Consider the following 24122-nt stretch of genomic DNA (forward strand, 5'->3'; position numbering starts at 1 on the left):
GTTCCATGAGGAACAGTTCATGTGGTCAACATCGTCCTTGCCAACAACATAAGGGATTCTCCTCGATACAGGTCTCTTTCCATAAAGTTTAGGTTCCGAAATCCCTCCAGATCCAAATGCGTCGAGAATCACTGTTGAGACGAAACTGGGATTCATATGAGAAATAAGCGTCGGCTCACTGTTCGACCGCCCAGGTGGTATGTTCCTTCTGCGAAGACATCAGAAATACACACCCAGCAGGTCATTCTTCCGAAGCCTTCTGTACACCGATTGTCACAATGCAGCAAGTCCAGTGGATGCTGCGAGATCAGATGCCTAATGCCGTGCAGTACTAAGGCGGTGCTGTCTTGCCCTTACATCCGAATAACAGTCTTCTCTCTCCGATATCACACATGGTCGGTCATGCCATGGTCTTTGGGGTATTGCTTCGGTCTCTATAAATTGTTGCCACATGCGAGAAACAACAGAACGATTCACGTTAAGCCATGAGGCCTCATCAGATTGCGGTTGTCCTGCTTCCATTCTTATTATCGCCCTCCACCTCAGAGAGTCTGGTCTGTGTCTTCTTTGTTCCATACTGCGCGTTGGATGACTGAATACACTGCGATTGTGCATGTAAAACTACCCGGCAAAAACTATCCCATTTGATAGATGCCCAGACGTCGTCATTATGTGGTTACCCGCTGATCGGAGAGCTCACGATTGTACGGAAATACTTTGACAGTTTGTATGAATATACGGTTAATTAGACACAAGACGGTAAAATGGCGGTTCGTTGCTTTAATTTTGGACATCAGTGTTTGTATTGAGACTACTATAGTGAAAAATGCAGAAACTACGAGAGGACATGTATTCAGTATAGGTGATCTCATGTACAAAATCACATGAGAGGGAGGCACCCCATTCCCCTCAAAATCAAATAATCAGATACGAGTGATGCTGTACGTGCTTGTAGAGGAGAAAGTGGTGTGGAACTAAAGTCAGCCACTAAAAGAGAGAGAAGAAAAAATATAATAAAATTTGAAGTAAACCTATAATGAAGGACTCCCTTTAATAATAAGAGATAGAAGGAGAAAATACAGTAATCTGGACTCCACATATATATGCATTAGGAGTTTGTGTGCGTCTATTTTTGATTAATACGTACCTATTTAAATTGAGTGCTTAATTAACTGTTATTATAGTCTCTACACATACTCAGACACATTAAGATTGTCATTTAATAAAGTGATCTTGAAATCGATGAAAGTAAAGAGGAAGAGGAATAGGAGACAAAGAAAAATAGGTGAAACGAACAATAAAAGGCTTTTACCTAAAGTATTAGTAGTAAATGTATTTTTGGCAACTACAAAAAAAAATGGTTCAAATGGCTCTGAGCACTATGGGACTCAACTTCTCAGGTCATTAGTCCCCTAGAACTTAGAACTAGTTAAACCTAACTAACCTAAGAACATCACACACATCCATGCCCGAGACAGGATTCGAACCTGCGACCGTAGGGGTCTCGCGGTTCCAGACTGCAGCGCCTAGAACCGCACGGCCACTTCGGCCGGCTGGCAAGTACAGAATGCCAGTTTTGTCACTCTTGTAACAATTAATGACGAGTTGTATCCTTTCACCACAAAAACTTTGATAATGAACATTATTATAAAACAATGTTTTATGAAACAACCAAAAATATATATACTTCTTTCTCCCCAAGTGGGAAATGTGACCTACAAGAACTCCGTGTGTTAACGCAGGAGAAACTAAGGGGCGAAATAAGAAGCAGTAGTTGACGCTGGGTATATGCAGCCACAGGGTACAATTTCCTCCTTAGAACTGACTGGGTTTTTCATCCCGCCAGCACCACTGTAGACTGCAGTTGCCCTACCTGGGGCACCTCTGATGGTCACCTTTAGGTATATCGTAACATTCCTATCAGGCCTGTATTAACCACGTTGTTGCTAATTCAACCTCGTGCAGATTCTTAGCTCAGCATGTATCCTATACATGATTATACCGAAGGAGGGCCGTTGAGCCTAGGGGCACCCCAGCTCCAGCAATTCAGAAGCAGCAAAGCTCACCCCAACCCCAGCCAACTACGTGAAGGCGACAACTGCTACTGTTATTTACACCAGAGAAGGCAGAGGAGCCTCGCTCGCGACGACACAGGAACAGAGACGACCACACTTTACGTACTTCAGCGATACTTCAGCAAGTCTGTCTCGTGGGAGTGGCCAACCGACCTCACCATCATTGGAGGAGATGAACATCAGATATCCTAGCCAATAAAACCCCATGGTTTCTCGAAAATGTCTCCGATGTAGGAGTTTACCTTCTCGCGTCTCGTCTCCCCACTGTTTGTACTGATAGCAACTGTACCTCCAGTATAGCCTGGAAAATTTATGCATTTTCTCTGCCCTTTCTACGTATTTCTTGTATGGTTGTTAAAGAACAGTAATGGATTCCTCGGATGCATTTTCCCTGAAATTTCCTTAATGGCTGAGACTAATGCACGTGTCCCTGCCATAGGACATTTAACCATCTCAATTTTCAGCGGTAACCTTACATGAGGTAGGTGCTGACCACTCTCAACGAGTAAAGGTGATGCACAGTAAATATTTATTTATTCGACTAATTTGCTGATATACTTAATCGCGCAAGATTAGGGCCATCAGGCTCTTCCTCACATTTATCCAGGCACTATACATATTTTGATTTATATTAATGATGATAAGGGTAAGTTACGTCAAGAATGCAGCATTATAAAACATTTCCTAGTAGCTGTAGCGCAGAGAAATGAAATTTAAGTACACTTTACTATAGTCGTACCTGACTGAACCAACAGAGACAAGATACAGGGAGGTAGTTTTAAAATAAGATGGCCAGCAGTAATGGACGTGAGAGAATCGATGGAAGGGAGAGAAAGAGGATAAAACAAAATATTAAGAAGAAAGAAAAAAAGAAAGTGACGTGCCTGGTTGGGAAATGAAGAAAGCATTAAGCATAACTGCGAGAATGCAGGAACATGTGCTATAGCGCCTACAGTATAAAAACTGGGAAAACTGGCCTCACGCGTTAGTTTTTGGGGACCGTTATGAGGGTGACAAAGTGTAGTGTTTCAGTTTCTTCTTAAAAGAAACAGATCATTCAACTGTGCGCATAGCTCAGGGTAGCTTTTCGAAAGTTACCCATAGTCCACAATTTTTAGGCTATGGAACACCGAAGTCTAAAGGCAATACTTGTCATCTCACTACATCCAGTGCTTGAAAGACGGCGGCTTTCTCAGATCACGCAGTCGTGCTAGGTGACGCGTCAAATACCGACTAATAAAAGACAATCCGACTCCAGTCGAGTTTTTGGGCCTCCAAAAGATAGTGAGAATGCGTTATTAACTGGCCATGTTGAGGGTCTGGGTGTGCATTTCAGTGCAAAAAACAGCTTCAAATCTCATATGAACACTCAACAGTTGTTTCAAAAGAAGTGTGTACTTCAACAAGATGCTACAGATATATTAACCTGTCTCTTAATATTCTGAACACTGATTTCATGTCTTGTGTACAAAATGAATAAATTAGAAACGCTAAGGCAAGAAATAGATTGGAACGTTCAGAGCCATCTTCTCTCATCATCTGTGCGACGAAATATGAAGCTCATGTTTTATAGGATTATAAGCTACAGTTACTAGTTAAATTATAATTCCATTCAATCCATCGATTTAGAGTTCGTCACTAGACAGTTTTATTTCAAGAAATCTGCATTAAACAGTTACGGGATAATTTTGCTTTTCGTGGTGGTGGTACCTCAACCATTTAACATAAACAAGACAAAGTGAAGGGGATAAACTAAGCGAATCCTAGCACATCAGAAGTTTGATAGCTGCAATAGCAGCAAAGGATGGACCCAAGACGTATTGCCATCATGAAGTCTTTTCTCCCTGTACCATGTTTATTATTGACGGAATCGGTGTCAGCAGAGGAACCAGCCAGCCGTGCATTTGCAACATCAGTGCACAGTTGGACCGTTGCTCACTTCTGGCCATTCAGCTAACACCTTCAATGACGACTATAAGACCTTATGAAATTACAATGAAATCCAGACGATTAGAGGCTTATATGCGTTGATATACATCAACGCGAGCAGTTGAAAATGTGTTCCCCGACCGGGACTCGAACCTGGTATCTCCTGTTTACATTGCAGACGCTCTGTCCGACTGAGCCATCGAGGACACTGAGGACATTGCGACTGCAGGGACTTATCTCTGGCACGCTCCCCGTGAGACCCACACTTCCAACTTACTGTCTACACACTACAATTGTAGTGCCCCTGCCCACTGCGCTCTTTACTCGCGGTAGTCAATCTACCGATTTCCGTAAGAGTTTTACCAATGTGAGTGCCTCCGCACTGAAGAAGATGATTGGCCGTTAAGCCTTATCTGTATGAAGATGATTTCTGTCCTTTCGGACATGTCCGAAAGAACAGATATCATCTTTATTCATGTAAGATCCAATGGCTGCCCCTGAGGAAATACTTACTGATATGAAGGACTCTCTGGAGAGAGAGAAGAAGCCACCAGCAGTGATTCGTAGCGCCCGTTGAGCTCTGAGCATCAGAAGCAACAGCGACCGTTTGGTTGACGTCGGGCATTCCTGCAGTGAAGTCACCGCGTCGTAAGCCGAGAATGCCACTTTTTCGCTCTGAAAGAAATGAAAAGTAACACCAGTAGATCAACAGATAACACCTTTTTTCTGACACTATAACTTTTTTGTCTGCTACTATGAAATTACTGTTTTAAACAAGATGCTGCTTCTGTATTAAACGACAGGTGAAATTATAGATGAACGATGAAAAGTTCACTGACGACAGTTTAATGTAACCGTGTACCAAAAGATAACATATTGCTCCGTTTCAGAACAGCACTTGTTTTAGCATGGTGGAATCCTGAAACAACTTCTCAACAAAATAAGCATTCCGTCCTATTACATTCACAAAGGAAGCGAAGATGGAATGTGTCCCTTGGTATGAACCGTAAATTCTAACTTTCTATTACCCAACATACTATAATGTTTATAAAGTTGCCACGTCGTCATCCTGGAACACATGTTTACTAGGTTTACTCAACAGGATATCACAAGAACAAAGTCGCCTTTCATTTATCAGATATTTCCATTGAAGTTCCTTAATGTCTGTGTAATGCTTTAGGATAGACTACAGTCATCGATGAATCCTACCATTGGGTCTGTTTATTCGTTCGAAATCTGTTCTATTTGCTACTTCATTAGTGTTTCAATTTTGGTGCAGTACTTTAGGCTGATGCCTGCGTGCAGTTTGCTTTACAGACAGTCTACACTTTCCTAAATTACTTCTCGTACCTTGTGCTGTTGAGCTGTAAATGTAATCATTTCATACGTTCCAAATGCACTACTGTGTCAATAAATCTTGTGTCAATTAATATTCCGTAAAAAGGTGTACTAAGTATTTTTTGGCACTGTATATGTTAATTCCTATGATGTTATATAATTCTTCAACCTGTGTACAGGTAAAGGAATCATTATCGATAGTTGTCAAACAATTGATGTATCGCCCCAGAAAATAAAAATCCAATTTCGGATCAATTTTCCAAATTGGGAATCATAATTTCACAGACAAGCAATGCTAACAGTCTTAAATGTGTCAACTAGGATTGGAAAATATGGACTTCGAAAGTCGGCAACAGATTCTCACGAGACAAAGTTGCAGAAAACTGCATGTTTTTGGCACACTAGCCTATTTCGCGACTTAGATGACACCGGTAAACAGCTATGTTTTTTTTTTTTTTTGAACAGCACTGAAATTATTTTTCAGGATCCCGAGTTACCAGTGTAATGTAGGATAATGTAGGAGTTCCTGGCAGCTAATATGCCTCACCATCGTTTTCTTTGATTCCTGTTGAGAAGGTGCTTAACAGAAATGTGTTTGTCGGTAGAAACATTAAGCAGATTGCCCCACTTGGTGGCGTTCCTCGAAAATGGATCATATGACGATAAAAGGAATCAATTTATCCCTTTTCGCTAGACAAGTACTAGTCTATATCGCCACACATCTGGCCCAATCATCAAAAAGTGGCTGAAGGAATTATGCCAGATTATGATCAAAAACAAAAGTAATGTGTAATACTAAACAGAAAGTATTTCTGCTTCATTAATCCGCTTCCGTCTTTATCATTGATCATAACTTGTACATACCTCCGAAATGAGATCGTCCCCGTACCAGCAGTATACGAAGAGTACTGAGAGTTCGAAGACCAGGTAGCTGCTGCTCTTACCGACTTCTTGCACACCATTAGACCTCTGAAAGAAAGAAAGCTCATCACTAACCGCTCGATTCTCTCCATCTACAACAACACAAACACAACCCCACTCTCCACAGGCATTAATCAGTCAACCGTATGACACGTACTTACTTGTTACTTTGGTACAGCTCGGAACATTTTTTAGTGTAGGATCTCTGCAGCAATATCCCAATGTCCGTCTCTTGAGTACGGAATCAACAACAATGTCAGATATTAATGTCGTACCATGAGATGAAAATGAGACCTAAAGCTTCGTCACTTTTATTCTTGTAAAGAGCAAACGTCAACAAATACTCTTCTAATGAGTTGTTATTAATGAAAAATCGTTTACTGTTACAGCGCCGGTTGTGCTATCTTAATTAATTGAATCATGAACAGTTGAGCTCAACGAGTTTAAATGTAACAGAGTTGTGTTTCCGGTCACTGTTTTACCTCAGTGTTATTTTACGGTGATTACTTAAAATATAAGTATGTGAGATTAAAAATATATATTTTGGAAAAAACTGTACAGCATCTGTTGGAGTTGGTGTATTGGAAATGATGGACACTCTGAGAAAAAAATTAGTGAATTTCTTTTAGACATATAAAATTTTGCCGGGAAACAACAATTTATGTCTGGCACAAGTCACAGCTCGTACTAAAAGTGTTTGTGCAGTAAGCAGGAGTAACCTTGCGAAAAGCCTACATATCTCGGAGTAAATATATAAAGAAGAGGTTCGCAATGTATGAATCCATGAAAAATCCCAAACCCCAGCAGATGTCATTTACACTGGTCTATGCAGAAAAGTAAAATTCGGGCTCAGTGGTAGCAGCAGGAAGCAGTAAAGCAGGTTAGCTTATGTTCAGTTGTACAGGTTTCCCCAAGTAAAAAGAGGAAGAGGAATATCACATACGCAGTTAAAGATGTATATCTACCACCTCGCCCGTTTCCTTGACACTAGCAGTGCCATCTCTGAAAACTATGTATGTTCATATAGCCTACTAGCGGAAACAACATATGGTACTTACATCATTACGGTACAAAATAAAGTAGAAAAGTTCTCACGTTTATTTTAAGTTTTAATTAAATTTGCAAATATTCTCCTGCAAATTTCTCAAATTACAATCACCAATGTGCTACAACCTCCTACAAACAATTTTTCAATGATTTTGACATCATAATGTAAGGCTTTCGATAATCAACTGAACCTTGCGTGATATAATTTTGGTCCAAAATGTACAATGGCGAATCAAATATTTCGTTCAAATGGACTTAGACGGACTCTGGTTGTATAAATAAATCAGTTTTTCTCTGTTTCCCGCCTACCATTCCCTTTTCCAAGGAGGCAGAATAGGTACATGGAGGGTGTAGGATCCTTTCGTGCCTTGTTCTACCTATCCTGAGTCTTTTTTCTGACCATTTCACACAGCCATATTTGAAAATGCCATCAACCGCCCAATTGCGTTTTCAGAAATGCAACAAACAAATAATTAACCTACAAAAATATAATTCAAAATACAGCACACAAACAATTAGGCTACAAAAATATACATAGCAAATTATACGCAATTTGCTGACAAAGACAGTCACGAATTTTCTTCCCATATTTGGTATGCAGATGTAGCAGTGATAACACCAAGACTGGGCTAGATACACAAGATAGGGTTAAAGACAGAATAGGTCAGCACGAATTCAATACGGATCTCAAGAAATCATAGTACAGGAGAGCGAAAGAATACGCTCACATGGTACCTTCCATCCATTTTTTCTATATCACTCTACATTCAAACTCTTAATTTCCTTAAAAATCTAGTAGTTTCTATATAATATGCCCGCTAACCTTGTAAAAATGTGGAAGATAGTGTATTTAAATTTGAAACTCCTTCCCGACAATGCTTATTCAGTAATTGCAGGGACGCTTCTATACTCTCAACATTGATAGTCTGGATATGTCACAACATTTCTCTTTATCCAGGTGGTTGGGTTGTTATGAGCGGTTAAGTATCATTGTATACAAAAGCAGCCACAAAGTCTACAAATATCATATGAGGATCTAGTTCGCCAAAGATGATGGCATGTGAAGTCACAGTATGTGATGCAAATACACCTGCATACAGCCCCGATTCAATCCAAGAAGAAACTCTGTTTCTTCGGCCCCATTCGACCAGGTGAATACAACATTTGATAAAAGACAGCAGTTCTCGGTTGCGAAAAGGAAGCTTAGGCTCGCTGATCCCTCGATAACGATATTGTCAAAGTACATAAAAGGCGTTAACGGAAAATGGATGACTCCAGACGATGGAATTCTCTATCAACTGAACTGTTAGGTTCATAATTTACCTTGGCAGTCTGAAAAAGCTGAAAGCAGAAGCACACCCCGACGGAGAGGCATTGTCCCAGTAACATCCCGCCTAAACACTGCTCCAGCAGCTCAAAGTTCCTGCCAACATGTGAAGAACAACGATTCATCCTACAGGCATATTCTTATTAATAAAGACTGTACAAGACATCAACACAAACTTAATCTTTAACAGAAAATGACTAAGAAACCATACGTCGTGTAGGCATTGACAGTGAATAAACATGTTCTAAAGAAACTGATATTCAGAATAAAATACATTTCTTCCATTGAGAGTACAAAATCATAGCTCGAAATCACCACACGAGAACACCGAAAATAAATAAATTGTTCAAAAACCTTGCGAATAAAGACGCCTGTCTCCGCCTTATGCTTTTACACTAAAAAGACAGATGGGACTACTTGTTACAAGACTATTAAACTGATGGACCTCACATAGAACGTCAGGCCGATGAAAGTTCAAAATTTTTTTCCTGCGTCGTAGCGTGTCTCCAGTGTATGAAAATCGCTGCTTGCAGACGAATGCAATATACGGCGACAGGCATCTAGTAATAAGTATCTCAAACAAAGGACCAGATATTGATAACCAGGGGAAAGTCAAACACCTACTACGGCATCAGCAAGTGTTGCAGTAGTACATAAGTTCTGTAAAACAGTGTGTGTGTGTGTGTGTGTGTGTGTGTGTGTGTGTCTGCTAGATAGTTAATTGCTTTCTCTTGATACGATGCGGAACAAATCAGTTAGCTTTCGTGAGTACTTTTTAAATAAAAACCAAACTATTTTTTTAACATGCGTTTCATGTTTCTCTACACACTCTCTTTCTCTCTCCATCTCCCTCTCTCCTTCTACTTCACTCTGTATCACGCATTCTCGCTCTCTCGTACATACATGGTAATTATAGGACCATATATTCAGAAATTGCTCAATGCAGCAGAAGGGATTACCAAGTAGGTATAGTTTTGGTTTCTATTTGAACTTCATCGTCCATTAGATTCCTCACATCTCTGAGTCAACGGCTTTTATGATTTATTGCATTGCGTTAAGGCTGAATTGTGCGCTGTTTAAGTGCAACTTCTTCATGTTTTAATCTCCAAATTCTGATATTTTCCGTAATACAACAGTTACTGAACTAGAAAGTGTAAGACCACGTATAACGTTTAACATGCATTTCAGTTCCTTATTGAAGCCAACGAGAAAGAATTTATATTTTGTTTCATTCATTCTAGTTCCCTCCTGCGTTATTTCTAATCGTTTGCTCAGACTTTGTGCCGTAAAGATATGCATAGACTGTGTGAGTTTGTTCACTTGCAAAAACTTTTAATAATTTTCAAGGAAACATCATTTACATAAACCAGTTTCAAGATGAAGTGAGCTTGAATTCAACACTTCCATTTTCCTCTTGGCTCTGCGATGGTCGATTATCTATCTATATGCTAAGAACAAGAGAGGAAGCAAATTCACCCCTGAGGTACACCTGTAGAGCACATTAGCAGTTCAGATGAAACTTTTTCGTTTACTACATTCCTTGGCTTGCTTAAAATGATATTATATTCTTTTAGTTAGATCAGCTGATAATTAGCGACAAACAAGAGTATCTGATAAAATATCTGAAATTTTGTAGGGAGATACAGTGTACTTCACAGTCATATGCTTCTGACAAGAACTGCCCATCCCACGACGCCAAAAGTGGTCTCAGAGCATGCGGACGATGGGGTAGTGGAAGCCGTGTCGTGCTGAAACCTACAAAGACATTGGTGACTCAGTTACAAAGGTTGGCGCTCAGAGGCGTATCTTTCGTTATTTAGGTTTGCTGTGTAAACAATAATAAGCGTCCGCAAATATCCAGCTAACGTTGCTGCACTGACAAGTTTAACAATAATTTCGAGAATGGTAAATTCAGAATCAGAAAGCAATGGCAAATTTCAGTTGATATTGATATCACTGGTGGACAGAATCAACCAATGAGAAGTAAGACGTGAGCGGGAAGGCGGCAATCAGTTAAGAGAACTCACTAGGCGTCTACCATTGGTTTCCGAAGCGATAAAGCGTGAATCCGTGTGTGATGTGAATTTCGCATAAGAAGGAAACACATTATTGAAAGTAGCCTTGTAAAACGTACAAGTGCGATCATACGTTAATTTTAAGATCGTGTGAAGCATTTTCTGTGACTTTTAAGGGTAATAGAAAACTGTTCGTTAATAGTCGAGAACTTTGCTATGAACATTGTTAGACTGGCTCTAGATATCGATTTGCTCGTTTGGGATTATATGAATCCAAGAAAATCAGGCGACTTACTATTATTCTGCGATTCTGATTTCAGTAACCATGAGACTTCCCCATTAGCCATTTCGTTGTGCACTGTTTATTAGATGAACGTTAGAGTCTGCGGAGAAAGAGCGGAAGGAACCATTCGGAACAAAGACAACGCGTCATCTTTACAACAGGTAGTCAAATTTCGTCCAGGCATGCCAGAACTAGGCATGCATATTACATTGAGAATACAGTGTGTATTTTGAATATGAAATCTCTTTTTGGTGGATAGTTTTACATTTAGAAAACCACTGTGTATTACACGAGGTTTACTTTTCGCATCCCTTGGATAAGGACATTACATTTTGCGCCCCTAATTGGGGAAACTGCCAGTAATCTGTGTGTAATCAGTATAGCAGGAAATGTTCTGGAAATGAACATTGCGTAAGGGAAATTACCGGTAAATTCTGAAAGATAGTTATTAGACAGTGATTATTTAAGGTGGGAGGAATCTTTTACAGGTCTCTGAGCCATTTAAATCGATTTATTGTGTTAGACTAAATCGAACAATGCATGATTGGATATATCTGTGAATTTTGTATTTTGTTGTGCACTGCTGTATATTGATACTGATTATAAAGATTCCGACGCGACTACTGTTATTGTTATTTGCAACTAACAGCGAATATTATGAGGGAAAATTACATTTGAACAGTAGTTCTCAAACCGATTTCATGAAAATGATTATAAGCCATATTTACGAAGGAAAGGTTGAGATAATTTTTTGATATTGGAGCGACGGTTAGTAAGGAAACAATTCAAAGAAAATATTTGAAGAAACAAAGTGTTATGTCTGTAGAAAGTATATGTGCTCGCACCATATCAATGGAAGATTGAGAGACTTTATGAACCATGAGCTGAATCAAGTTGCCAAGCTGTCGATCTAGTGATGGCATGTGCCGTGAAGCGTGACGTGTGGGGGCGGCTTCTGCATCGTACAACTTACGGGTCCCTACACGTGCAGCGACGGATTAGCGGCACGTGGAAGTTGTCTGGTCGGTAGATCTACAGTAGATCGGCGGGAGCGGCTCCAACACGGCGGCGGCGTGAGGGCGGCCGTGTGCGAGACTTCATGTGCTGCAGCCGGAGATGGCACTCAATCCACAGCTGTAAAGGGATCCCGCCCGTAAAACGAGTCAGAGCACGTCTCTACACATTCGTGAAAACACGGGGGGAGGAATTTTTTGTGATTAAGATCAAATGAGGCAGAAGGGATAGATAACATTCCATCAGTATGTCTAAAAATATTGGGAAAAGTGGCAACGAAACGACTGTTCAAGTTGCTGTGTAAGATGTATAAGTCTGGCGACATACCATCTGACTTTCGGAAAAGCATCGTCCACACAATTCCGAAGACTGCAAGAGCTAACAAGTGCGAGAATTATCGTACAATTAGCTTAACATCTCATGCATCCAAGTTGCTCACAAGAATAATATACACAACAATGTAAAAGAAAAATGAGGCTGCGCTAGATGATGATCAGTGTAGCTTTAGGAAAGGTAAAGGCACGAGAGAGACAATTCTGACGTCGTGGTTAATAATGCAAGCAAGACTAATGATAAATGAAGACATGTTCATAGGATTTGTCGATCTTGAAAAAGCTTTCAGAAATGTAAAATGGTGCAAGATGTTTGAAATTCTGAAAAAAAGTAGGGGTAAGCTATAGGGAGAGACGGGTCATATATAATATGGACTACAGCCAAGAGGGAATAATAAGAGCGGACGCCCAAGAACGAAGTGCTCGTATTAAAATGGGTGTAAGACAAGGATATAGCCTTTCGCCCTTACTCTTCAATCTGTACATCGAGGACGTAATGATGGAAACAAAAGAAAGGTTCAGGAATTGAAATAAAATTCAAGGTGAAAGGGTATCATTGATTGCTATCTTGAGTGAACGAGAAGGAGAATTACATGATCTGCTGACCGGAATTAATAGTCTAATGAGTACAGAGTATGGACTGAGAGTAAATCGAAGAAAGACGAAGGTAATGAGAAGTAGTAGAAATGAGAATAGCGATAAACTTAACATCAGGATTGATGGTCACAAAGTAGATGAATTTGAGGAATTCTACTATCTAGGCAGCAAAATAACCAATGACGGACGAAGCAAGGAGGACATCAAAAGCAGACTAGCAATGGCAAGAAGGGCATTCCTGGCCAAGAGAAATTTACTAATATAAAAAAATAATTTGAGGAAGAAAATTCAGAGAATGTACGTTTGGAGTACAGCATTGTATGGTAGTGAAACATGAGCTGTGGGAAAACCGGAACAGAAGAGAACTGAAGCATTTGATATGTGGTGCTACAGACGGATAATGAAAATTAGGTGGACTGATAAAGTAAGGAATGGGGAGGTTCTGCGCGGAATCGGAGAAGACAGGAACATGTGGAAAACACTAATAAGGAGAAGGAACAGGATTATAGGACATCTGTTAAGACATGAGGGAATGATTTCCGTGGTACTAGAGGGAGCTGTAAAGGGCAAAAACTGTAGAGCAAGACAGAGACTCCATTCAGCAAATAATTGAGGACGTAGGTTGCAAGTGCTACTCTGAGATGTTAGCACAGGAGACGAATTCGTGGCGGGTCGTACCAAATCAGTCAGAAGACTGATGACCAAAAAATAAAAATGAAAAGTAAGTTGTGCTTACATTCTTGTTAGAGAAAAAATTTTTATCGCAGTGTTAACTGAAGCCACCTTGCAATTTTATGATTTAGAGTGTGTGTGTAAATTCCCAAACAAACATCTGCGACTTGTAGAGGGGAGTGATTAAATATTATTTTCAGTAAGAAACCATGTCGAGAGAAGTACTGTTCCCATCCGATGACGGTTTAAAATCAGATCTTGAACTGATCCACTTCTGCTTGAGGAATTGAATCAGGTGTGACACAGTGCAGTTATTAGGTAACAATTCGAAGGGAAATGTATCGAAATATCCATTATGTGTTTACTTATTTCAAAACAAACAAAACAAACCAGCGCATTGGTCATAGCGACCACCAACGTTGTTAAAAACGTCATCTTGTGTACGTTATGGCACTCCAGGACAAACAACTCTTTCCTTCAGTACATGCGAATGCGTTACACATCATGATTTAAACCCTCGTAGAACGGATACAGTATGTTTCCGGGCATGGGTTCCTATTCAAAATATTATGCACTCACAACCCTCTTACAAGTCGTAGAAGTTTGCAACGGGATTTTCCGAACAGCTCGTATAACTATGTTTTGTGAGTTATTGCCATAGCGGACATGGCCTTACGAGTTCTATTAATAACAGAATTGGTAATAAGGTCACCACCCAAGCAGATGTTTGTATTACGAAAGCAGTATTAATGATTTAATTTGCAGTGAAGATGGAAATTTATTTCGTTGAATTATCGTCTGTATGTAGAGTATGGCGACTTTGTTTTGGCAAATAACTCTACTGTTATTTTGCACAGGGCAATGCATTTTTGATGGAAGGTGTTATGTTCAGAAACCCACAATTTAGTATGCGAGGGGTACATTTCGTACGCCTTGTGTAACGATATCACAAGAAGTCAGTAAAATAGTTGAATGGTGTCTCATTTTACACTCGTACTATGCCACGTAACAATCGTCTGCCAAAATATTCACGGCTAGTAGTGTATTAAGCACGTGCACGTAAGGTGACACGTTATATATATATATATATATATATATATATATATATATATATATGTATATATATATATATATATATATATATATATATATATATATATATATATATCGTTATATTCCCGGGGCGAGCCACAGAGGTGACCTTTAAGAGCCGCATGCGGCCCGCGAGCTGTGAATTTGACATTTTCGGTCTAGAGCACCATGCGCAATGCTTATTCGTCGATTACTCGCAAAAGAGGTCGCAAAAAAGTCGACCCCTGCCTGTGGATTCCCTCTTTTCAGCTGTTATACGTCAAACTCCGAAATCACGTAAACAGAGAGGAAGTTTATTGTTTTTTGCTCGTGTAGCTTAGTGTTTCATCATGGTAATATTATTCAGTGAAAGCAGCGAATGTGATCACTAACGAAATGCCTGAAATTGTGCCTGCGACCACAGTTGCTGCTTCTATTGTTATAAATTGGGACAACAACCAATAGCGATATTGTTCAAGACGTAACATAAAGGACGGACCCCGTATCCACAGACAAATTTTCAGGGGTTGTTCAGGGAAACCTTCAGAGTATTTTGGTGTGTGAATGCAGTGGAAGAGCGACATAAAAACGCTATTCTTATCTGTCCACGCAGCGACGGCAACATCATCGCAGTGCAAAGTTTCGTCTGAAGGTTGCTGCGTTACTCTGTGTTATGCGGTGTGTGGTATACATATTGGTTACTGCATATTACACGCTTTTTCACTTATGTGATCTCATTTTCAAAGAAACCAAGGCGACTGAGGTAAAAAAAAATTACATTACTACACTGCTATTAGACAGTGGGTCGCTTGTACTAAAATACTCATGAGGTATCCCTTCAACAAGCTCGTACAGACTTCGAGTAGATTTGAAAAACGAAATAGTATCCAACCTGTTTTTGTCTTCAGATACGTGAAGGAGGGAATTAAATTAGGAAATGAGACACTTAAAGAAGTAGACGAGTTATGCTATTTGGGGAGCAAAATAACTTGTGATGGCCGAAGTAGAAGGGATATAAAATGTACACTGCCAACGGAGAGGAAAGCTTTTCTGAAGAAGAGAAACATCAAGTATATATTTAAGTGTCAGAAAGTCGTTTTTGAAAGTTTCTGTATGGAGTGAAGCCATGTACGGAAGTGAAATATGGACGATAACTAGTTTAGACAAGAAGAGAATAGAAGATTTTAAAATGTGGTTCTACAGAACAATGTTGAAGATTAGATGGGAGGATCACGTAACTAATGAGGAGGTACTGAATAGAACTGGGGAGAAGACGAATTTCTGGTACAACTTGACTAGAAGAAGGGATCGGTTGGTAGGACATGTTCTGAGGTATCAAGGGATCACCAATTTTGTGTTAGATGGGGGGGGGGGGGGGAGTGCAGCGTGGAGGGTAAAAATCGTAGAGGGAGACGGAAGAGATGAATAAACTAAGCAGATTCAGAAGGATGTAGGTTGTAGTAGTTACTTGGAGATGAAGAAGCTTGCGCATGATAGGGTAGCATGGAGGGCTGCATCAAACCATTCTCTGGAGTGAAGACCACAATAACAACAGCACCTGAATGCTTCTTAAAGGTAAAGAACCTGCTGTCGAACAAATGTATCAATGGGTGCTAGTCGAAATTTTTAGACGCAATACATTTTAAATATACTAAACCCTTAACTCGGATATACTGACGACTTGGCGCATACAAAGTAAGTACTTTGTTAAAACAAAGTAGTTTTACATATTATTGTAGAATGTTCTCAAATTGTTTATCATCGACTGCAAGACACATTTGCAGTCGCCGCTGGAGAGATAGAAGAACAGATGAAAGTATATTTGGTGGTATTCCGTTGCATGCTGTGGCATTCGACGGCGCATATCGTTTGCCGTAAATGTGGGCTTCGTGATAGATTTCGTATTTTAGAATTCCCCATAGAAAGAAACCAAGACGAGTTAAATCAGCGGATCTGTCTGCCAATTATACTGCAGCATTGCAATCTATCCAACGATGAGTAAACTTTTCGTTCAATATTTGCGCTGCAACATGCAAAGAGTGAGCCGGACAGCCGTCATTCGGGAATCACATACACTGCCGATTATCCATTTGTACCTCTTCTAGAAGAACAGGACTATATTCCCATTGAACACTCCTGGGGTGAAGTAGGCTCAAAATGGGTCTGAGCACTATGGGACTTAACTTCTGAGGTCATCAGTCCCTTAGAACTACTTAAACCTAACTAACCTAAGGACATCACACACACCCATGACCGAGGCAGGATTCGAACCTGCGACCACAGCGGTCGCGCGGTTCCAGACTGTAGCGTTTAGAACCACTCGGCCACTCTGGCCGGCGATGAATTAGGGACTCACAATGAAAATTCCTATGGTCCGCGCCATATGTCTACGCACCACCGCCGTCGGTGTATTACTTGACGAAGCCATCGTGGATTTTCAGCACAGTACTGCCCGTTACATAAATTTACATTACCGTAGTTCGTCAACGGTGCTTCGTACGTTAAGAACAGACGTTCAAAAAACTGTTCGGTCTCCCAGGCGCTAAGTGACAAACAGACGGAACACTATTTGACGTTGAGAATCACGTCATCCGAGTGGTGGGGCAGATGTAAATTTGGAATTTATGTCGACGCAAGATGCGCAAGACACTTATCTGTGTGATCACACATTCCTTGGCAGTACTTCTCATGCTACCGTGTGGATTGAAATGTGTCGTAGTCAGAACAGCTTCTTCAGTCTCGATTCTTGTCCTCTTACGGAAATGGAAAGTGCTCTTCATATGTGGTTTTCACTGAATGAATTAGTAATTAGAGGCTCCTACTCCCTCCAATAAAGAGATTGTAATAATAAAAATTACGCGTATTTTTTGTGGAAACATCCAAATTTATGTGCCTCAATGTCTGCTGACTCTGACAAACTAAATGTAGGGTAAATTAGAATGTCATTGTTGTTTGCTGCAGGATTCTAGTGCGAGTCGTTTACGAGATATCGCAATTTGAAAAGCTTCGACACCAACACTTTATTGTGCCACTCATCCTGTGTAGTTCCTAGGTACTATATTGTTATGCTTGCTCACAGATTGCACTGCGACTGCTAATTAGTTAGTGTGTGTGACAGTCCAAGCAGTAGGTCGTGAGTGGATGATGCTATTTATTTTCCAGTGTTGAGAAAACCGACATGCTGATTGTGTATGGCGAATGTAGAAAAAATGCAGTGCGTTCTTGTACGGTATATGCAGCAAGGTATCCCAATAGACATCAACATTGTCTGCACTTATTTATCAGCCTCCTCGTCCAGTGAAGTGAAAGTGGTAGTGTAGCACCTAGACAACGTAACAGAAAAAAGAAGTGACAAGGGGACAGGGAGAAATAATAATATTCTTGAAACTTCCTGGTAGATTAAAACTGTGTGCCTGACCGAGACTCAAACTCGGGAACTTTGCCTTTCGCGGGGAAGTGCTCTACAAACTGAGCTACCCAAGCACTACTCACGCCCCGTCCTCACAGCTTTAATTCCGCCAGTACTTCGTCTCCTACCTTCCAAACTTCACAGAAGCTCTCCTGCGAACGTTGCAGAACTAGCACTCCTCGAAGAAAGGATATTGCGGAGACATGGCTTAGCCACAGCCTACAATAATTCTAATAATGTTCTTGCTCCTGGCACAGTTGATCCACACGTTAAATCCCGAGCAATCGTACGAGGAAGTGGTATGAATCAAGCAAGGGTCCTAAGCATTCTTCATTGACATAGGGTACCTCCCTATACATCTCTTTTAAGAGCTGCATGGAAACTATTATGAGACTCGTGTTAACTTATATACGTGGCCATTAAGACAGAATACTCGAGATATATGAGGTATGTTGTTCAGTGATGAGGCCTCATTCACCAGTCATGGGCAGGTAAACCGCCAAAACATGCACTATTGGTCTGCTGACAATGCCCCTTGCCATCGGCAAGTGGAATGTCAGCGTCCATGGAGTGCAAACTCGTGGTATGAGATAGTGATTTATCGGCTCATATTCCCGGTTTTAATAGACGGAACACTGTATGTGCCCAAGTATCACAGCCTTCTAACAGATCCTCTTCTACAGGTGCTAGAAGACGTTCCTCTGCAGACTTGGAGGAACCTGTGGTACCATCATGGTGGCTGTAAGGCATGTCTTCACGAATTGTTTCCAAATCTCTGGATTGGGCGCAGAGGTCGTGAACCTTGGCCAGGATGTTCCCCAGATTTGACGCCTGTAGGCTTTTTTTCCGCAGGGAAAGCTGGAAGCCACTGTCTACAAGGACATACCAACTACACTTTATGGTATGCAATGGCGTATTACAGCAGCCTGTCCCGAAATCTCCGCTGAAATGCTAACACCTGTGCGGCAGTCGTTCCATACCAGGCTGGATGCGTGGACTGCCGCTGCCGGTGGTCATTTTGAACACACCCTGTGATGGTCAGTTGTCTCGTTACTGGGCAGAATCCATATAACTACTGTATGCACCTGTGTTGTTCCGTATTGTGTGCTACCACAGGTACTGTACAAGTGTAGGTGTAGCAAATGTTCGTAAAAGACTAGCACCAGAATCCTTCAACAAGCACCACCGGATTCTAATTTATCCTACTGTTAGTTTGTTAATGCCAATAAGCGTTGTTACACTTAAAACTGTGTATGTTTGCGCAGAAATCTTTCTACGTTTGTTACAATCTGTTCAAAAATGGTTGAAATGGCTCTGAGCACTATGGGACATAACTTCTGAGGTCATCAGTCCTCCAGAACATAGAACTACATAAGCCTAACTAACCTAAGGACATCACAAACATCCATGCCCGAGGCAGGATTCTAACCTGCGACCGTAGCTGTCTGGCGGTTCCAGACTGTAGCTCCTAGAACCGCTCGGCCACCGCGGCCGGCTTACAATCTGTTGATTAGCTACCAATCCATTCTGTGAAAACCGCACATCAATATCACTTTCAATTTCTACAATATTTGCGATGCAAGATTTAGGTGATTCACCCTGTATGCCGTAACAAAACATCGAACAGTCATGGTAGTAATGACGATACGCCGAAATTGCAGAATAAAAACTATTTGTCAAAAACTAAACCCATAATCTGTATGTGTTCTCAACACACCTTGTGGTTTGCTGTGTTAAATATTTATATATATATACCTTATGATTGCTTGATGATGAAGGACGCTCTTTCGCAACCGATAGTGTATGTCGTGGCTTAAATCTTCTGAACTGTGTATATTTTGGATAGAGTGTGTTTCGAACGAAGAAGATTTCGTGTGTGAGACACTGTCGCTTAGGCTCCGAAGGTTTCTGCTCAGCAAATCGAGTTGGTTGCGCAGCTGAACCATCAGGCTGATGTTGAAGGAGTCGGCAGCCATGGTCGCGATACACTTGATGAAGACAATGTAGGCGCAGTAGAGCCACGTGGCCGCGAAGGCGAGCGGCTGCGTCGCATCGTACGGCAGCGCCAGGATATACGGCAGCCCTTCAGCGCTGATGGGTGTAGCGGTGTACACGATGGCTATGAAGACGCCCGACAACAGGTAGGCGGAAACGACCCGCCGTATGGAGCGGCGTCTGAGGTGAAGCAGCCGCAAGTCGTCGGGGCTGAGGAACTCACCGAAGTCGCGGCGCTCCTGCAACCAATCACATACCCTCTGCACACGTACACGCTATGGGCGAGGTGCTCCAGTACTGGTTAATGAAACCTGCTCAGTGTCAATTGAAACTACAGCTTACAATAACAGTCACAATTTATTTCAGTTTGTTCACTGCACCATGTCGTCTTAGTTACAGCTGAGTGTTTACGCTAATACAGCAGAGCACCGTTTCTACGTTCAGCCAACAATGATAGATACATTACTGTGAATAAAACCCTGTTGTGTGTCCTTCACCTCAGTCTATGGCCGCGCCTAGCCTGTTGATGGTAGACAGCGATAGGCTGCGCTTGGAATCGCAAGAAGTTCGGCTGTGCTCAAAAACCATATCGGATCTGGAACTGTATTCTTCCTGCCGTAGGTGTACTATGTCTACTATGGGGGAAATGGATAGTGATCCGATTTTCTTCCACAGTTTTGCTAGCTATAAAGCTAACATAGGATATCATGGTGCTTACTTCATGAAATATGCAAAACAATGTAGCCTTGAGCCGCGCTGGGAAGATGGGCGGTCTTGGGCGCCTTGGCATGGGTGGTGTATGTTGTCCTTAGCGTAAGTTGGTATAAGCTTTAGTATAAGCCATATTAAGTAGTATGTAAGCCTTGGGACCAATGACCTCAGCGTCAAAAGTCTTGAGATGTGGCAATGAGGAGTTAATTTAACTTTTTGACAGATGGAGGCTCATTTGAAACCCTGGTATCATTAGTGGTATGATGTGTTACGAAGCTTATTTATTTTTAGTATATTGTGTCATTATCATTTCTTTCATTTCTGACATCGGTCGGCTAACAGTTTCATCATACTTCAGTGACTCACTTTCATTAGTATCAATTACACTAATCCCTCTAGAGTGGGGAAAGAACTTTTCATTACTTAGTTTAAGAATGTAGCAATGTTGAATAAATGCTTCTCGCTGTTCTGGCTGCATCTGATTCAGATGCAATATCTAGCTTTCAACGCCTTCCATCTCGGCCTCCGTAGGAGTGTTCAGCATATCTGACTGCCATGTAATGGCCTCCAAGTTCGATTCCCTGCCGCATCTGTGCTGCTCTGCTCTATAAAGTAGGATGAATAGTGATGTGTTCATATCTGCAGAAAGAGCACAACGCTGGTGCACGCACAAGTGTTTTGGAGCACACCGTTCATCGTACAATGTTGAACATGGAGCTCCACAGTATACCAACGACATCGTCAGTTACGATAGCTGTGGGTAGGGGATCATGAGGATTGGACCGTCAGTCAATGGAAACGTGTCGGCTCTTCGGCTGAATCAATTTAGCGCTACACTAGGTCGCTGGTCGTCTCCACAACCGCCGTCAGTGAGTTGAACGGCGCTAGAAAGCTGCAGCACGCTGATACCCGCGAACCAACTGCATCCCATCATACTAAATGTCATCCCCAACAGCGATGTCATCTTTCAGTAGTATAGCTGTCTGTGTCTCATAGGCAGAAACGCGCCATTGAGTTTGAGGATCATTTTATTGAACTCACGTTGATGTTTCGGCGGCCAAACTCTTCTTATGTAAATCCTATGGAACCCATATTTAGTACCATCAGCGCGTACCCTGATCAGCGGCCGGCTATTTACGCGAATTACATGACATGTGGAAAGATATCTAATGCCCCATACCTCCACAAACTCACCAAGAAACTGTGGGATCCCTGATACACAGCCGGCCGCTGTGACCGAGCAATTCTAGGCGCTTCAGTCCGGATTCGCACTGCTGCCACAGTCACAGGTTCGAAACCTCTTTCGGTCATGGATTTGTGTGATGTCCTTAAGTTAGTTAGGGTTAAACAGTTCTAAGTCAGGGGATTGTGACCTCAGATGTTAAGTCCCACAGTGCTTAGAGCCGTTTGAATTTGAACCTGATACGCAGAACCAGTGATGTATTTCATTCCAAAGACGGGCAAATATACTATTAAGCACTTGGCTATAATGTTTTGGCTCATTGGCCAAGTATATACCTTCTAAGATTGTGTTATCACAGAAGCCCAACGAAAGCTTAGTTCTGAAAGGCAACAGAAGCGTAAAGTGAATCACCCGCCTTCTGTCGAAAGCAACGTCGCTAATTGAATGAAACAACAATTTCACGGTTATCAGTCACTGTTTATTTATCTCCACGACGCGTTTCAAGGGTTTAAACCGACATCATCAGGTAGATTTACATTTGTTAATATGACATTTGTGTGTGTGTTTTGTTACGATGTTTTGCAGGAACTTGTGGCACTGTCTCCAGTGGTCACAGGTTCCTTTCACTGTCGTAACACATCACATGTCTACCGTCATATTTTGTAAACAAAATGTCAATAACAGTCACGGTAAAGCCTAACCTAAAATGTTAACGTTTAAAGTTAACTTCGATAACTTTGTTCTTCCATTACAGAGATCTATATCGACTTTTGTAGCATATGGAAATTAGGTGCCTTCTTGAGGTTTCCATTGTCTACTTCAGCCAACTGAATAAGATACCCCATGACCAGCAGATAATTCCTGACAACGACGTTGGAGGAAGTCGTTGAATTGTTGAGACTGCATACAAATCTGAAATGGCAAGCGTTCAGTGAAACGCTGATTCAAGAATTTCACGGCGAAAAACTGCGTAGGAATATTGTAAACCGCAGTCTTTCTGGATGTATTTCTATGTATCGAGACGACTGAAGAGCAGTTGACAAATACGCCCTACCGAAGCTACTTACCTGCATGGCAAGCCTGTGGAAATCTGCCTCCCGTGCTGCTATGTGCCTGAGGCGGATCATTACGACGCTAGCCGTATTCAGGACGCTCAGTGAGAGGGTGAACCGCTCGATGTCTGTCGCTCCGTCGCGCCAAAGGAGAACAGCCTGCGAGCAAATGAAGAGCAGCAGTGCCACCGTCGAGAACGCGTTGATCGTGTAGTGGACGCGGCGGGCCCAGGGACCAGCGTGCGGGTGGCGCATCGTGCCCGACCAGTGCAGAATCTTCAGCAGGTAGTCCAGGTTGCTGACCTCGTCTGCAGCTGCTGCTAACGGCTTCCACGATGAAGTCAGCAGCATCACGACGTCAGTGTTTTCACTCTGTGCATCAGACGTAGTGATTTAGGTGTTCCAAGGTACAGTAGAAAACCTCTAATCCGTCACCTTCGGGACTGGGACCATGGTCGGAACGAGAAAAAGGTCGGATTATCCGAAATACCTAATATTTTTTGCAAAAAATATAAAAAGACATTTAGTACTAAAAATTAAACGATTTAAGAACTAAACGATGTCTACAGTAATAGGCAGTGTTACACAATATATCAACTAAAAAACTTCTACACACACTATAATATGTATTGGTTTTAAAAGGAAAAACGACAAACAAATTACAGTAGTGAACTGTACAACGTATAAGCGATGTATACTGTAAACTAAAAAACATTTACAGTACTGTATATAAAAAATAAATTTTTTACAAAGAAATAAACTACTTTATGTATAAACTAAGAAATGATTATACTGTATGCATTGTCTTTACAGTAAAAACGAAAAGAAATTACTTGAAAAGAAGTCAGTGATACATTTTTGTTTAGCAGATGTTATTCTGGATTTAGCTACAGTGTTCCTCCATTTTTCATTCACAAAACGTCCATTGGAGTTGAAGTTGGATTCTGCTCGATGTATTGAAGGGCGATGTCAAAAGCGTTTTTTGACTTGTTGTGTGAAAACCGGATGGAGGGGTCGTCTTCGCCGTCCGATTCCTCGAATTCACAGATTTCTGGCCAACAGCGGGAACAATCTGGTCGTCGTTGAGCTCTTCAAAAGTGTCACAGTCTTTGTCCCATTCGTTGATCCACTCTTCAACTTCATTGGAAGGG

At 41.4% G+C, this 24122-nt stretch overlaps 1 protein-coding gene across 1 annotated transcript in view; it reads right to left on the bottom strand.

The window, feature by feature from the left end:
• The window catches only part of LOC124619200 (odorant receptor Or2-like), a 34629-nt gene extending 11587 nt beyond the window's left edge, over window positions 1–23042 (bottom strand). The window contains exons 1-5 of the mRNA XM_047145418.1: window positions 22987–23042; window positions 19786–20264; window positions 8634–8733; window positions 6207–6311; window positions 4518–4679 (exon numbers count right to left, since the gene is read on the bottom strand). Of these exons, the coding sequence (XP_047001374.1) occupies window positions 4518–4679; window positions 6207–6311; window positions 8634–8733; window positions 19786–20264; window positions 22987–22992 (852 nt within the window). The 5' untranslated portion in view covers window positions 22993–23042. The remainder of the gene's footprint in view (window positions 1–4517; window positions 4680–6206; window positions 6312–8633; window positions 8734–19785; window positions 20265–22986) is intronic.
• Between the last annotated feature and the right edge of the window lie 1080 nt (window positions 23043–24122).

The sequence above is a fragment of the Schistocerca americana genome, chromosome 6 (genome assembly GCF_021461395.2).
Source record: "Schistocerca americana isolate TAMUIC-IGC-003095 chromosome 6, iqSchAmer2.1, whole genome shotgun sequence".
NCBI classification, from domain to species: domain Eukaryota; kingdom Metazoa; phylum Arthropoda; class Insecta; order Orthoptera; family Acrididae; genus Schistocerca; species Schistocerca americana.